The sequence below is a fragment of the Theobroma cacao genome, chromosome 6 (genome assembly GCF_000208745.1).
Source record: "Theobroma cacao cultivar B97-61/B2 chromosome 6, Criollo_cocoa_genome_V2, whole genome shotgun sequence".
Classification (NCBI taxonomy): Eukaryota; Viridiplantae; Streptophyta; class Magnoliopsida; order Malvales; family Malvaceae; genus Theobroma; species Theobroma cacao.
Genome location: NC_030855.1, coordinates 25,698,725 through 25,711,792, shown reverse-complemented (window position 1 = coordinate 25,711,792; position 13,068 = coordinate 25,698,725). Strand labels below are relative to the sequence as shown.

At 38.4% G+C, this 13,068-nt stretch overlaps 3 protein-coding genes across 4 annotated transcripts; 2 read left to right on the top strand and 1 right to left on the bottom strand.

The window, feature by feature from the left end:
• LOC18597250 (RPM1-interacting protein 4) lies at positions 2–1,727 on the bottom strand. Its single transcript, XM_018122986.1, has 4 exons — positions 1,523–1,727; positions 765–1,259; positions 447–650; positions 2–298 (listed from the first exon to the last, which is right to left on the bottom strand). The coding sequence occupies exons 1-4, from the start codon at positions 1,544–1,546 to the stop codon at positions 263–265; spliced, it is 759 nt and encodes a 252-aa protein (XP_017978475.1). The 5' UTR covers positions 1,547–1,727; the 3' UTR covers positions 2–262.
• LOC18597248 (non-specific lipid-transfer protein AP10) lies at positions 5,156–12,197 on the top strand. Of its 2 annotated transcripts, none has more exons than XM_018123047.1 (2): positions 5,156–5,508; positions 12,131–12,197. In XM_018123047.1, the coding sequence occupies exons 1-2, from the start codon at positions 5,156–5,158 to the stop codon at positions 12,138–12,140; spliced, it is 363 nt and encodes a 120-aa protein (XP_017978536.1). In that variant the 3' UTR covers positions 12,141–12,197. The 2 variants fall into 2 exon arrangements, with proteins under 2 accessions (XP_017978536.1, XP_007026222.1); XM_007026160.2 differs by lacking the exon at positions 12,131–12,197 and adding an exon at positions 5,622–5,700.
• On the top strand, positions 7,521–8,234 carry LOC18597247 (non-specific lipid-transfer protein A). Its single transcript, XM_007026159.2, has 2 exons — positions 7,521–7,932; positions 8,041–8,234. The coding sequence occupies exons 1-2, from the start codon at positions 7,583–7,585 to the stop codon at positions 8,048–8,050; spliced, it is 360 nt and encodes a 119-aa protein (XP_007026221.2). The 5' UTR covers positions 7,521–7,582; the 3' UTR covers positions 8,051–8,234.

The following is a 13,068-nucleotide window of genomic DNA, read 5'->3' as shown; positions in this document are numbered from 1 at the left end:
AAAAACAAGTTGTGAATCCTTTTTTTTCCCAAGAATGTAATATCATAATTCATTAAAAGAGAAAATATTGGGAAAAAAGAGAGGCAATAACAATAATAATAATATTATGCTTTAAAATACTCAAAACGAAGGCATTCAAGGTATTTTCCCTGAATGAAGGGCATCCTAGACAAGTGTAAATTGTGGGAATCCCATCAAGATTCACATGAAAATCCTCCCATGGAGCCAGTGCGACACAAAAAGCAATCGCATTCCATGTCTGTTAGTCACTTCCACGTGAAAACAAGCAGCAACATACCTGCATGATCCAGAACAAACAGGTACTATTAAATGAGAGAGTAAATTTTAGGAAGGGGCGGTGAAAAAGATCAAAGTTCTGGTAATTCTACTTCTTTTTCCGTCTCAATTCGATGTTTGTTTAAACTTGCAGTGTCTATTGACTGTACCTTTGAGCAAAAGGAAGGAGTTCGAGGTTTACTGTGATAACAGTCTGAGTAATTGCTCTGCTGTGGAGGCACTGTTGGGAACTTGGAAGTTGGAGATTGCTTCTCCGCTTTCACTTGGTTAAATATAGCAGTATACCCTTCACCTGATGTTGGGTCAGTTTCATCCCATTCCCCAAATTTTGGTATTGATGCTGTTCTACGATGCTGCTAATCCGATGAAACCAAACAGAGTCAGGTAAAAAAATTGCAATGATGAAGGGAATAAGTTGTGCTTGGCAGGCAATAAGGTAAGTAATACGTTCGGGCAGAACACTTAACTCTATTGTTATCAGATTGGTAGCTTCCATTTCTGTGTGTAAATTGTCCTGAGACAGATGAAGAGAAGCTACTTCCCCCAACCCGACCTTTCTTCTGGCCAGAGTTTGCACGTCGATGACTGAACCTCAGAAGTGAATGGTCAGAGTTGCTCTTTTCACTGCCAGATTCTGATGCCATGCTCCTATGGCTTCTTACACTCTTCTGATAATCATAAGAACCGTTTCTGTTAGGAGCATTCTGCCTGCTGTGTCCATCATTGTGGTTTTTATCTGCTGGAATGGATTTCTGAGAACCGGCAGCAGGAGGAACCTGAACTGGCTGGCAATCACAATTGCTTTCCAGGCCTCCCCTAGTATACATGAAGGCCTCCGGATTCTCCTCAGGATCATTCGGGTTCATCCTTATGCCGGCTCTTTCTTTGCGAGCATTTTCAAAGTAGGCTGTGTAAGGTAGATTATCGTTGTCCCAGTCACCAAATTTGGGCACATGCGAGCGCTGTGACAAGCATAAAAATTACTACAGATAGCACCATGTTGGAAAAAGTATACCAATAAAAGAACAAATGAAAATTATTCAATCTTAATATCCCTAGACATCTGAAACTGCAGACATGTATATTTCTGGTAAGATGGAGGGGAAAAACAATTTGACAGGGAATGCCTGTCCAAGAGATTGATTCAGAGAAAAAAAAGAGTGCTAAATGCAGTCTAGCAGAAGGATCAAACTGATGGTTTAATCATATCCTCATATGGACTCACCAGCTGTACATGAGACATGTCCATCTTACCCTGTCTGAACACAAGACACAGATCTAAACATGAATAATCTAATGACAAAGTCTGACAGTTCTTTTCCAGGGGTCATGTCCTTACCCCAAAACTGTTGGGGATAAAGGAAATTTTAATTTTACTGTCAAATGATCATAAAAACAATATAGTGGATGGTCAGGGTCTGGGGTATAACTCTCCCGCTCTCCACTCTCAGCCTTGTCATCTGAAACAAATAAATAAACAACTTCTGCCATAACATCCTCAACTGCAAAATCTGAAGGTTGTAATAACTTCTCAACCATCTCTACATCTTCCAGGATTGGGCAAGATGAACTAAAAACTCTTGAAAGTGAGATCATACCCCGACTCCCGAATCAAACCCCACCTAGAAGGCACGTGATATCTTTAACCTATCTCTTAAGAGGTTAGTTGTTTCTGGTAAAGCATTTATGAAACAGGGGAAAGTGATAAACAGCATGCACGTCAGAAGAAACAAGAAAAATTCAAGCAGACAAAAAGTATTCAAAAACAGAAACGTTCTACAAGTTGAAACAAAAGAAGAAACGTGCTTACAGCCATGGAGGATGAGAGTGATAAGAAGGAGTTGTTTCTGATTCTTTTTCAGAGAAAACCGTTCAAGGACCGGAGAATGTAAAAGTGACATTTTTAATGAAAGTTGCAAGCTTTGACTTCCGGAAAATCCGAGGACTCAAAAGACTTCCCAAATTCAGACAATGATTCGATGGTAACAAAGCCAAAAGCCAATGAAAATCAATCTCGAAAAATTACAGCTATGAGAATTAAATAAAATCCCCATTTTTTTCTGCTTTGGATCTGTTAAGAAAGGGAAAAAAAAATTAAGGAATGAGAATGTTTTGATTTTATTAATGATGCTGTTCGCATGAATCAAGCCATTTGTCCTTCCCTTGGCTTTCACCCTGTTGTATTTTACTTCTGGTCTGCCGGAGAATGGAATCTACGGCGTGGAGTACACGTACATAATTGACATGGACGGGTTCTGGATGTATGATCAGTGAGGACAAATATTTTTAATTAAATTTTAATAAAAAATTCATCAATTCACACTTCTATGCGATCCCTCTGTTCTTCATGCAAACACGAGAAAGAGAGAGAGAAACAGCTTCATCAATCAGAACCCACCTGTGAAACCTTATTAGGAAGGATGTGTAAAGAGGAGGAGCAAAAATTCCCAAAGGAAGAAGCCACTGCCACCATGCAAATCCTTATAAAGAACACCATCTTAGGTTTAGAATCAATGATCCTTTCTGGAAACTTAATTAATGACAGATGGGATTCTACTCAAACAACTAAATTAGATGGTAAGCTTAACCTACACAACTAGCTAGACTCTCCGAAAATGAAAATTGACAACTATAGATGAGTTAAGTGCATTGATGGAGTAACTCTGTTCTTCAATGATTTCAGCAGCCACAGCCCTATAAATAAGTTCTTTCCAAACTGCAAATAACAGTACCCAAGTCTTCCAGTTGAGCCAAAAAAAAAAAAAACACACACACACCCCAAGTGTTCCAAGGAAGCAAAAATGGAGAAGAAAATGATGGGTTTCTCCTGTTTTTTTTGGATTTTGGGGCTAGTGTTTTTGGTGGTTACTACCAACCCTGTGGATGCAGATAGAGAGGCAACATGCAGGGATTGCATGGTGAATTTCGTACCATTTTGCAAGCCCTACCTGGTGGGACAAGCAGCCACGCCCGACGTTCGTTGCTGCATAGGTTTATCCAACACAGACGGCGGCATTACCAAGCCCCAAACTCGCAAGGACATCTGTGAATGTCTTCACAAGCTTGCGGTGCGCGACGGGTATAAGCCTGACAGAGCTAAGAAAATTAATAAGTACTGTAATCTCAACTTTCCAGTGCCCCTTGCTCCTTCCGCTGATGATTGCAAGAAGTAATCTCTTAATCCTTACAGAAACTCGTCATCTACAGGTCTCACTTCATTTTGATATTAGTAATTTTCTTGATTGCATAAACTGACTGATTTTGATTTCTTGACTCATATGCAGCATCCATTAGGTTTGGCGGTACCAGAATCAAGCATGAAGAGCAGCAATAAATTTGAAAAAGTTCTCTTCTATAGTACTAGTAGAACTCACTTATTTCCTTTCGTGTCTACATGAAATATAAGTGTAATTCTCCCAAATTTTCTATTAATATCTACCTCTGAGAGCATTACAAGTTCAATCTGTTTTTTGGCATGAACAACTGAACATGAACCGAAGTGTTTTTACTTTATCTTGCATGCAAAAGGCCCGTACCCTCAAGATCAAGAAGAATAAACTTTCCACCTATCAAGAGACTATTGAAACACCTTAATTGAACAAAATAATTAATTTATCGTGTTAATATGTTCGTGCAATATGATTATAAATGATAAGCAAATTTTCGTAAAAATCTATTTAATTATAAGTAATTAATTTGTTTAAGCACGAATCACTTGTGTAATACAAACACTTATAACAAGTGCTTTCATGAATGGATTGACGTAGATTAAGATTATTGATTTTTTATTCTGTTGAAAAAAATATATTAACAAAGAACATGCTCAAGGTTTCCTACCCATTTAAGATTTTGAGCAAGTGATTCCATATATTGAGCTTCTCTTCTTTTATGCTTCAAGCAAAGTCGCAAAGCAAGCTGAAATATCCAAGAAACATATGTAAATCTATGCCTTCAGTGTATGTATGTATGTATTACCACATCTTTAGATGTACATACAAATTTTATTAAAAAAACAAGAGGGTGATTGCGTTTCTTTCTAAAGGAGCCGTCAGTGGTTCATTCAATAGTCTTTGCTGCATGCTTATACACAGATAATCATCATAACCTAAAACACATCTGGAGTTTACATAGGGAGAGAAATAGAGTAGTTCACGGTTTGGGGAGAAGGGCAAAGGGGTTCTGTGACATTAGAAGGAAGCAGTAGTTAAAATGCCTTTTTATTTCTGCTGCAGCCTCTCTTTTTTTATCGAAGGGATATCTTTCGCTTTTGTCTGTTCCTGGGAATAGCCCAGGAGATTAGAAAGTTCACTGTGTATATTCCTGAGTTCTAACTCCTTTTGTCTATAGGGGTTGATTTTGTGTGTTGTACAGGATGGGTTTTATGCTGGTTCGTGTACAGGGGGTTGACCCTTTATGTGATTTTGTTATGCCATCCCTCAATGTCTTTTGTAATTAGGGGCATGCCTTGCAAAATTATTTTGATGGAGAACTGATGTTCTTCAGATTTTTAATACATTTGAACTTTAAAAAAAAAAAGCAAAATTATGAACAAACTTCCTTTCCCTTTTCTTACACAGATTTAGGGCCACATTGTCAGGTCCACAAGTGATATAAATTGCAATGAATGGAGAAGATAACATACCAAAATAGGAGATGTGACTTACCATCTATAACTTGGATTTGGTACTGAAAATTTAATGATAGCTTGAATTACAGCACAAACATGAAGGGTAGAACCTGAGTTCTCCCTATATATATAGTGCCAAGTCGAAAATGCCACAAACCAAGCTCTTTGCGATAATTCAAGCATCTATTTCTGTTCTATTCTCTTGTTGCGGTAATCCTCAAAGGCAAAAAAATGGAGAAGAAATTGATGAGCTTGTCTTGGTCTCTTGGCGTTTTGGGGTTAGTGGTTTTGTTTGCAGCTGCGAGTTCCGTGCATGCAATAACATGCCAGGACGCCATAATGGCGTTGATGCCTTGCCAGAAGTTCCTGACGGGTTTTGCATACAAACCATGCGCTCTTTGCTGCAAAGCTATGGCCAACGTCAACGCCGCGGCTAACACCACTCAAGAACGGAGAGACCTGTGCACATGCTTTCAGCAGGCTGGCCCAGCTCTCGGGGTGATGCCTGACAAGGCTAAGCAGCTTCCCCAGTTTTGTGGCCTCACTGTTTCCGTGCCCATGGATCCCAACATTGACTGCAGCACGTAACACTTTCTCTTGCGCCCTGCTTAAACTTTATTCGTCTTTTTTCAATGGATTGACAGCTTTGTTTTGACTGGAAATTTGGCTCATGCTCTTTCCTTTTGAAAACGTGCAGTGTCAACTAGGCTATGGAGAATGTGTCGAGGAGTGGAGTTACGCGGCTGCCGCCAGGAATACAGCATTGAGGAGCAGCAGGACTACATTGGCTCATGTAGTGGAAGATTTTTATTTCTCTTGTTGTTGATTATCTATTATGCATGAACAAGAAAATTATGAATGGAAGTGCTTGATCCTTTCTTGAAATCCTTCTGAAATCTTTAACCAAACCTCAACAATTAAAGATTCTCAATCTGCACCAGTTGATACTAGCTACTAATCATGCAAGATGTTTCAAAAGCATAATTTTGTTAAGAACTATTCAACTAATGTAATGGAAACCTGGACTTGATGGTGTCTTTCTCCTCAATATGAGAACATTGAGGAAAATGTTAGCCGAATTCAGACCTTAATTTTCAGCCAGTCGGCTTGAAAGATCTTAGAACATGAAGCAGTTACAAATGCAATCTGATTAACAAAATGGAAATCTGTGTGATCAAGCATCTGTGAAATACAAAACCTGAGCAAGCCTTTTTTTCGAGCTGAGAAATGGAATTTGGATTCATCTGATTGTTGACGAGATTACATTCTATACCAACCATGAATTATATATGTGTGTATATATATATATATATATATATTCTTCCATTGAATTTCCATAAGCAGAGTTTTTAAGTCAAATCCCAGTAAATATATACCTCTCTTTTTAGCTTCATGCTAAAGAACTTACAGCTGAATGGTGTTAGCTCCACAAGATCTTTCTCATCAGCACTGCAGATCCAGCCATAGTAAGGCCTGCGCTGCCTGGTTGAATTGCTACCAGATTCATTTGTCAGTTCTGCAGTGCCCAAAGCCTCATTAGTCTCTGATGCAGGGTCCAGGCCATTGCTAGTCTGCAATGCGGTGTTGGGAGGATTCACATCAGAGCACCCTTGTTGCTGAAGTATTTGCAGATAGCAAGTCAGTTGGTAAACGTTGCCGAAAGTGCACCAAATTCACTAGAAGCAAAACAAGGGAAAACAAACATAGAGAGAAGCTCCATCGATTTCTGCAATAACTAGTTGTTCACATTTGAGATGATACACCCAAATACAGTGTTGGATATGATTTAGATCAAAGTTTTGTGTTTACCATCCATATGATCCAATCATTGGTCTTTCCAAATTTTTGACAAGCAAATTAAGTGGATACTTGCTCCCAAAAGTGGCTAATTATGTAGAAAAAGATTTTCCTTTTGCTCAAAACTAATGAAGCAGGTGAAAACAATTAGCAGCTAGACAGCATGCTAGTGTTGCATTAATTTAATAACTAACTATGGGTTTTTCCTTATGTGAATTTGATACTTCATTCAAAAATATTATATTTTCTGTTTGTAAATATCTACATCCTAAAGCACACCTAGAGTCCCCAAATAACTATTACTCCTTCCATTTTTATTGAAATTTTATCTTAATCTTCATAAAAGTTAAAGAGAGACAAACATTTAAGGCCGGAAGGAATATTATGAAATGAAGTAGACTTTTCAACTTCATTGTTATGTCTTTGGCAGCTCAAGTGAAGAAGAAAAGAGTTCAAGAGAATTATGTACAAGAGAAACGAACAAAAATCCGTAGGAAACAGAAGAAGAAAATGAATGAAACGGATATTTGGTGGTATTGGCGTTTCTTTTTGCATCAACAGGGCCACCTTGTAAGGTCCCCAGGTCAAAGAAATTCAATGAGTTAAGAAGATGGCGAATCACAATACGATGTTACAACTCAGAACACTTAATAGAAGAACCATGTAAAGTTAAAACTGTTTGTCGTAACTAAACAGTCTCTGACAAGAAGAAAGTGGCAATGGAAATACTACTGATGATGTATTAACTCAGCTTTAATGGTAGAATCAGAGTTATCCCTATAAATAAGTACCAAGGAGCCAAGGCCAATACACAGTCAAGCATCTCTTTCTTGTTCTCTTTCTGCAGTTTTCAACAAAGAAATGAAGAAAATCATGGGTTTGTCTTGGTATCTTGGGGTTGTTGGATTAGTGGTTTTGGTTTCGACTGCAAGCTCCGTGCATGGAATGACATGCCAGCAAGCCCTAACGGAATTGATCCCTTGCCGGCCTTTCCTGATCGCTACGGCACCCTCACCCACTGCTCCTTGCTGCACAGGTGTGTCTGACGTGAAGGCTGCAGCTAGCACCACTGAAGCACGCAGGGACCTGTGCGAATGCTTTGAAAAGAATGCCCCGGGCTATGGGGTCAAACCTGAGAAAGCTAAGCTGCTTCCTGGGTTGTGTGGTGTCACCGTTCCCGTGCCCATCGACCCCTCTGTCAACTGCACGACGTAATAATTCTCGACTCTGGTTGCTTTTTGTTTCAGTTTTTTCAATGCATTGACACCTTATGTTTTAACTATAGAACTTGCTCATGTTCATTCCTTTCGAACGTGCAGCATCACATAGGCAAAGGAAGTGCACAGAGGAGATGGAGCTGTGCTGCTGCCAACAAGAATAAAAACCTGAGGAGCAGCAATAACTTCAAACAAGAGTTCCTATGGAGTGGGAAAATTTAATTATCTTCTTGTCTGTCATATGATTTGTATGAACAAGAAAATTTATGAATCCAAGTGTTTGATCCTTTCTTGAAAATTTTCTGATATCTCTACTCGAAACATCATTAAACACTCAAAATTTGGCCAAGTTGGTACTAGCTTGTTACTCATGCAAGAGATTCAAAAGGCATACACGGCCCTTAACTACGGTCTTGCAACCTGGTTTTTTTACTCAGTTTTCTGAAGCATCACAAAAATGTAGCCAAAATCAGGGCTTTGATCTGAGGACTGTCAGCTTCAATGATCGGTTCACAAAACCAGGGCATTAGCCTTTGCCTAGCGTTCTCTCCAATTGCATACTGAACTTGTAAAGCAAAACTGATTACGCAGATTCTTTATCAGCTCCGTAATCAACAAAATGACAATTGCATATTGCTATGAGCAACTTCAGCAAGATACAGAAATGTTGACAGAAAGCTGGACTCTTTATGCAACTTAGGAAACTATTACTCCTTCCATTTTTATTAAAATTTTATCTTAAATCTTCATAAAAGTTAAAGAGAGACAAACATTTAAAGACGGAAGGAATATTATGAAATGAAGTAGATTTATTAACTTCATTGTTATGTTGTTGGCAGCTCAAGTGAAGAAGAAAAGAGTTCAAGAGAATTTTGTACAAGAGAAAAGAACAAAAATCCATAGGAAACAGAAGAAGGAAATGTATGAAACGGGTATTTGGTGGTATTTGCTTTTCTTTGTTAACAACAGGGCCACCTTGTGAGGTCCACAGTGCAAAAGAAATTAAATGAGTGAAGAAGATGGCAAATCAAAGTAAGATGTTACAACTTGCAGCAATTGTTAAAAGAACCATATAAAGTTAAAACTGTTTAATGTAATTAAACAGAATCTCTGACTAGAAGAAAGTGGCAATAGAAATGCTGTTGATGTTGTATTAACTCAGCTTTAATGGTAGAATTAGAATTATCCCTATAAATAAGTACCAGGGAGCCAAGGCGGACACTAACTATCAAGCATCTCTTTCTTATTCTCTTACTGCAATTTTCAACAAAGAAATGGAGAAGAAAATGATGGGTTTCTCTTGTTTTTTTTGGGTTTTGGGGTTAGTGTTTTTGGTGGTTACTCCCAACCCTGTGCATGCAGATAGAGAGGCAACATGCAAGGATTGCATAGTGAATTTCGTACCATATTGCAAGCCCTACCTGGTGGGACAAGCAGCCAGGCCCAACTTTCTTTGCTGCATAGGTTTATCCAACACGGACGGCGGCATTACCAAGCCCCAAACCCGCAAGGACATCTGTGAATGTCTTCACAAGCTTGCGGTGCGCGACGGGTATAAGCCTGATAGAGCTAAGAAAATTAGTAAGTACTGTAATCTCAACTTTCCAGTACCGCTTGCTCCCTCCGCCGATGATTGCAAGAAGTAATCTCTTAATCCTTGCGGAAACTCATCATCTCCTACTTTCACTTCATTTTGATAGTAGTATTCTCTTGATTGCTTATGAAGAAATTGACCGATTTTGATTTCTTGACTGATGTGCAGCATCCATTAGGTATGGCGGCACCAGAATCAAACATGAAGAGCAGCAATAAATTTGAAAAAGTTCTCTTCTATATATTGAACTAGTAGAATTCACTTATTTTCTTTCTTGTCTACATGAAATATAAGTGTAATTCTCCCAAATTTTCTGATAATCTCTACCTTTGAAACTCAACATGAACCAAAATTGTGTTTTTACTTTATCTTCCATGGAAAAGGCCCGTAACCCAATTTGCTTGACAAGATCAGGAAGGAATGAATTAGAAAAAGATAAAAACTTTCCACCTATTAAGAGATCATTAGAGCACCTTAATTTTTTTTTTTGAAAGTTTAAGATATAATTTCATTAACGAGAGGCTTTACAAAAGCTGCCGATTAAGGCAGGAACTCTGCTTAAGCCATAAGTAGAGAAAAGCAAATATACACAAGCTCAGGTTGCAATGAGATCAAAAAAGACTTACCAGCTGAAACAAACAATTCCAGACCAAGAGATCGACGTCCCACCCTCATCACATAACAACCCAAGAGAACAAAAGAATCACCCCGTACTTAAGCAAAAAACAGCCCCAACCAACAGAAGAGATAGTGATGAACCAGGTTCTGCAGACACCCTCAGGATAAAAAACACAGGGCCATGAAAAGCACAACCTGCCTGTAAGTATAAACCAAGCAGCCAAAACACCACATCAGAAAGACACCAATGCACAAGAGTATCAGAGGGACAATCATGTCAATGAATCAAATGGATTAAAGCACCTTAATTGAACAATATAATTAATTAATTAATTAATCGTGTTTTTTTTGCTCAGTCAAAATTAATAGTGTTAATATGTTCGCACAGTGTGGCTATGTATGATAAGCAAATTTACGTAAAAATTCATTGAATTGTAAGTAATAAATTTATTAAACGCGAATTCTTCATGTAATGCGATCTCTTTGAACAAAGAGTTCTTCCACAAATGAATCGCAGAAAAAGGGTGATTTCGTTTCTTTCGCAAAAGAATAAAATAATACAGTTCCTTTCAAGGAGCAGTCAATGCTTCGTTCAGTAGTCCTTGCTGCATGGTTTATATACAGATAATCATCATATCCTTATACACATCTGGAGGAATTGTGTTGAAGATTTAATCTTTTCTCTGTTTTGGAGTCTGCTGGATAATGAAAATTAGAAGCAATTGAAGCTTGGAGGGAACCAACGGTATTATGAAGATTGAAGGCTTCAGTTAAATGATGTAGTTTTATTTCTTTTAAAGCTTGTATTCTCTAAACGCTATCGTTCTTTGTTTAAAGCTTAGGTGTGGAGTCGTACGGCATTATGTCTTGCCGTTTTATCTTTGTATTGTTACTCTTACTTAGCTTTGTGATTGAGCCGTTGCTACCGTTGCTGAAGCACAGAAATCAATGGCATTTATTTCTGTGCTCAGGACAGATTAGTTGGTTTAGCACAATAGCCAAGGCTAGATCTAAGGATTTTAGCTTTATCTTTAGCAATATAAATACTATAATGAAATATTAGCTGTGCGGATCTTTTTCCCAAAATTCTTGAATTCATCAGTTCTTTATTTTCTCTCTTTTCTGATCTTGTGTTCTTCTTTCTTTTGAATTTTCTTCTCAAAATCTCTTCAAATTGTTATCATTACATGCATGAAGTATATGACCAACCTTCCTTTTCCTTTTCTTACGCAGATTTAGGGCCACATTTTTAGGTCCACAAGTGATATAAATTGCAATGAATGGAGAAGAGAACATACCAAAATAGGAGATGCGACTTAACATCTATAACTTGGATTTGGTACTGAAAATTTAATGGTAGCTTGAATTGCAGCACAAACACTAAGGGTAGAACCTGAGTTCTCCCTATATATATAGTGCCAAGTCGAAAATGCCACAACCCAGGGTCTTTGCGATAATTCAAGCATCTACTTCTGTTCTATTCTCTTGTTGCAGTAATCCTCAAAGGCAAAAAAATGAAGAAGAAATTGATGAGCTTGTCTTGGTCTCTTGGCGTTTTGGGGTTAGTGGTTTTGTTTGCAACTGCGAGTTCCGTGCATGCAATAACATGCCAGGACGCCATAATGGCGTTGATGCCTTGCCAGAAGTTCCTGACGGGTTTTGCATACAAACCATGCGCTCTTTGCTGCAAAGCCATGGCCAACGTCAACGCCACTGCTAACACCACTCAAGTACGGAAAGACCTGTGCACATGCTTTCAGCAGGCTGGCCCAGCTCTCGGGTTGATGCCTGACAAGGCTGAGCAGCTTCCCCAGTTTTGTGGTCTCACTGTTTCCGTGCCCCTGGATCCCAACATTGACTGCAGCACGTAACACTTTCTCTTGCGCCCTGCTTAAACTTTATTCGTCTTTTTTCAATGGATTGACAGCTTTGTTTTGGCTGTAAATTTGGCTCATGCTCTTTCCTTTTGAAAACGTGCAGTATCAACTAGGCTATGGAGAATGCGTCGAGGAGTGGAGTTACGCGGCTGCCACCAGGAATACTGCATTGAGGAGCAGCAGTAACTTCAAAAAGAAAAAGAAATATTTTTATGTAGTGGAAGATTTTTATTTCTCTTGTTGCTGATTATCTATTATGTACGAACAAGAAAATTATGAATGGAAGTGCTTGATCCTTCCGTGAAATCCTTCTGAAATCTTTAACCAAACCTCAACAATTAAAGATTCTCAATCTGCACCAGTTGATACTAGCTACTAATCATGCAAGATGTTTCAAAAGCATAATTTTGTTAAGAACCATTCAACTACTGTCATGGAAACCTGCGCTCGATCGTGTCTTACTCCTCACTATGAGAACAGTGCTCTTCTGCATCATCTGAAAAATGTTAGCCGAATTCGGGCCTTAATTTCCACCCAGTCAGCTTGAAAGATCTTAGAACATGAAGCAGCTAGAAATGCAATCTGATTAACAAAATGGAAATCTGTCGGAAGAAATATTATGAAACGGCATGTTCCATTTTTATTGAAATTTTATCTTAATCTTCTAAAAGTTAAAGAGAGACAAACATTTAAGGCCGGGAGGAATATTATGAAATGAAGTAGATTTATTAACTTCATTGTTATGTCGCTGGCAGCTCAAGTGAAGAAGAAAAGAGTTCAAGAGAATTTTGTACAAAAGAAAAGAACAAAAATCCATAGAAAACAGAAGAAGAAAATGAAGGAAACGGATATTTGGTGGTATTGGCGTTTCTTTTTGCATCAACAGGGCCACCTTGTAATGTCCCCAGGTCAAAGAAATTCAATGAGTTAAGAAGATGGCGAATCACAATACGATGTTACAACTCAGAACACTTAATAGAAGAACCATGTAAAGTTAAAACTGTTTGTCGTCATTAAACAGTCTCTGACAAGAAGAAAGTG

Excerpts from the sequence above, each read along its gene's own strand:
- LOC18597250 (XM_018122986.1), bottom strand. The coding sequence starts at position 1,546 with ATGGACATGTCTCATGTACAGCTG. Across the intron at positions 651-764 it reads ACCAATCTGATAACAATAGA|CATCGTAGAACAGCATCAAT; the intron begins GTTAAGTGTTCT and ends TCGGATTAGCAG. Across the intron at positions 299-446 it reads CTCCTTCCTTTTGCTCAAAG|GTATGTTGCTGCTTGTTTTC; the intron begins GTACAGTCAATA and ends TGGATCATGCAG.
- LOC18597248 (XM_018123047.1), top strand. The coding sequence starts at position 5,156 with ATGGAGAAGAAATTGATGAGCTTGTCTTGGTCTCTTGGCGTTTTGGGG.
- LOC18597247 (XM_007026159.2), top strand. The coding sequence starts at position 7,583 with ATGAAGAAAATCATGGGTTTGTCTTGGTATCTTGGGGTTGTTGGATTA.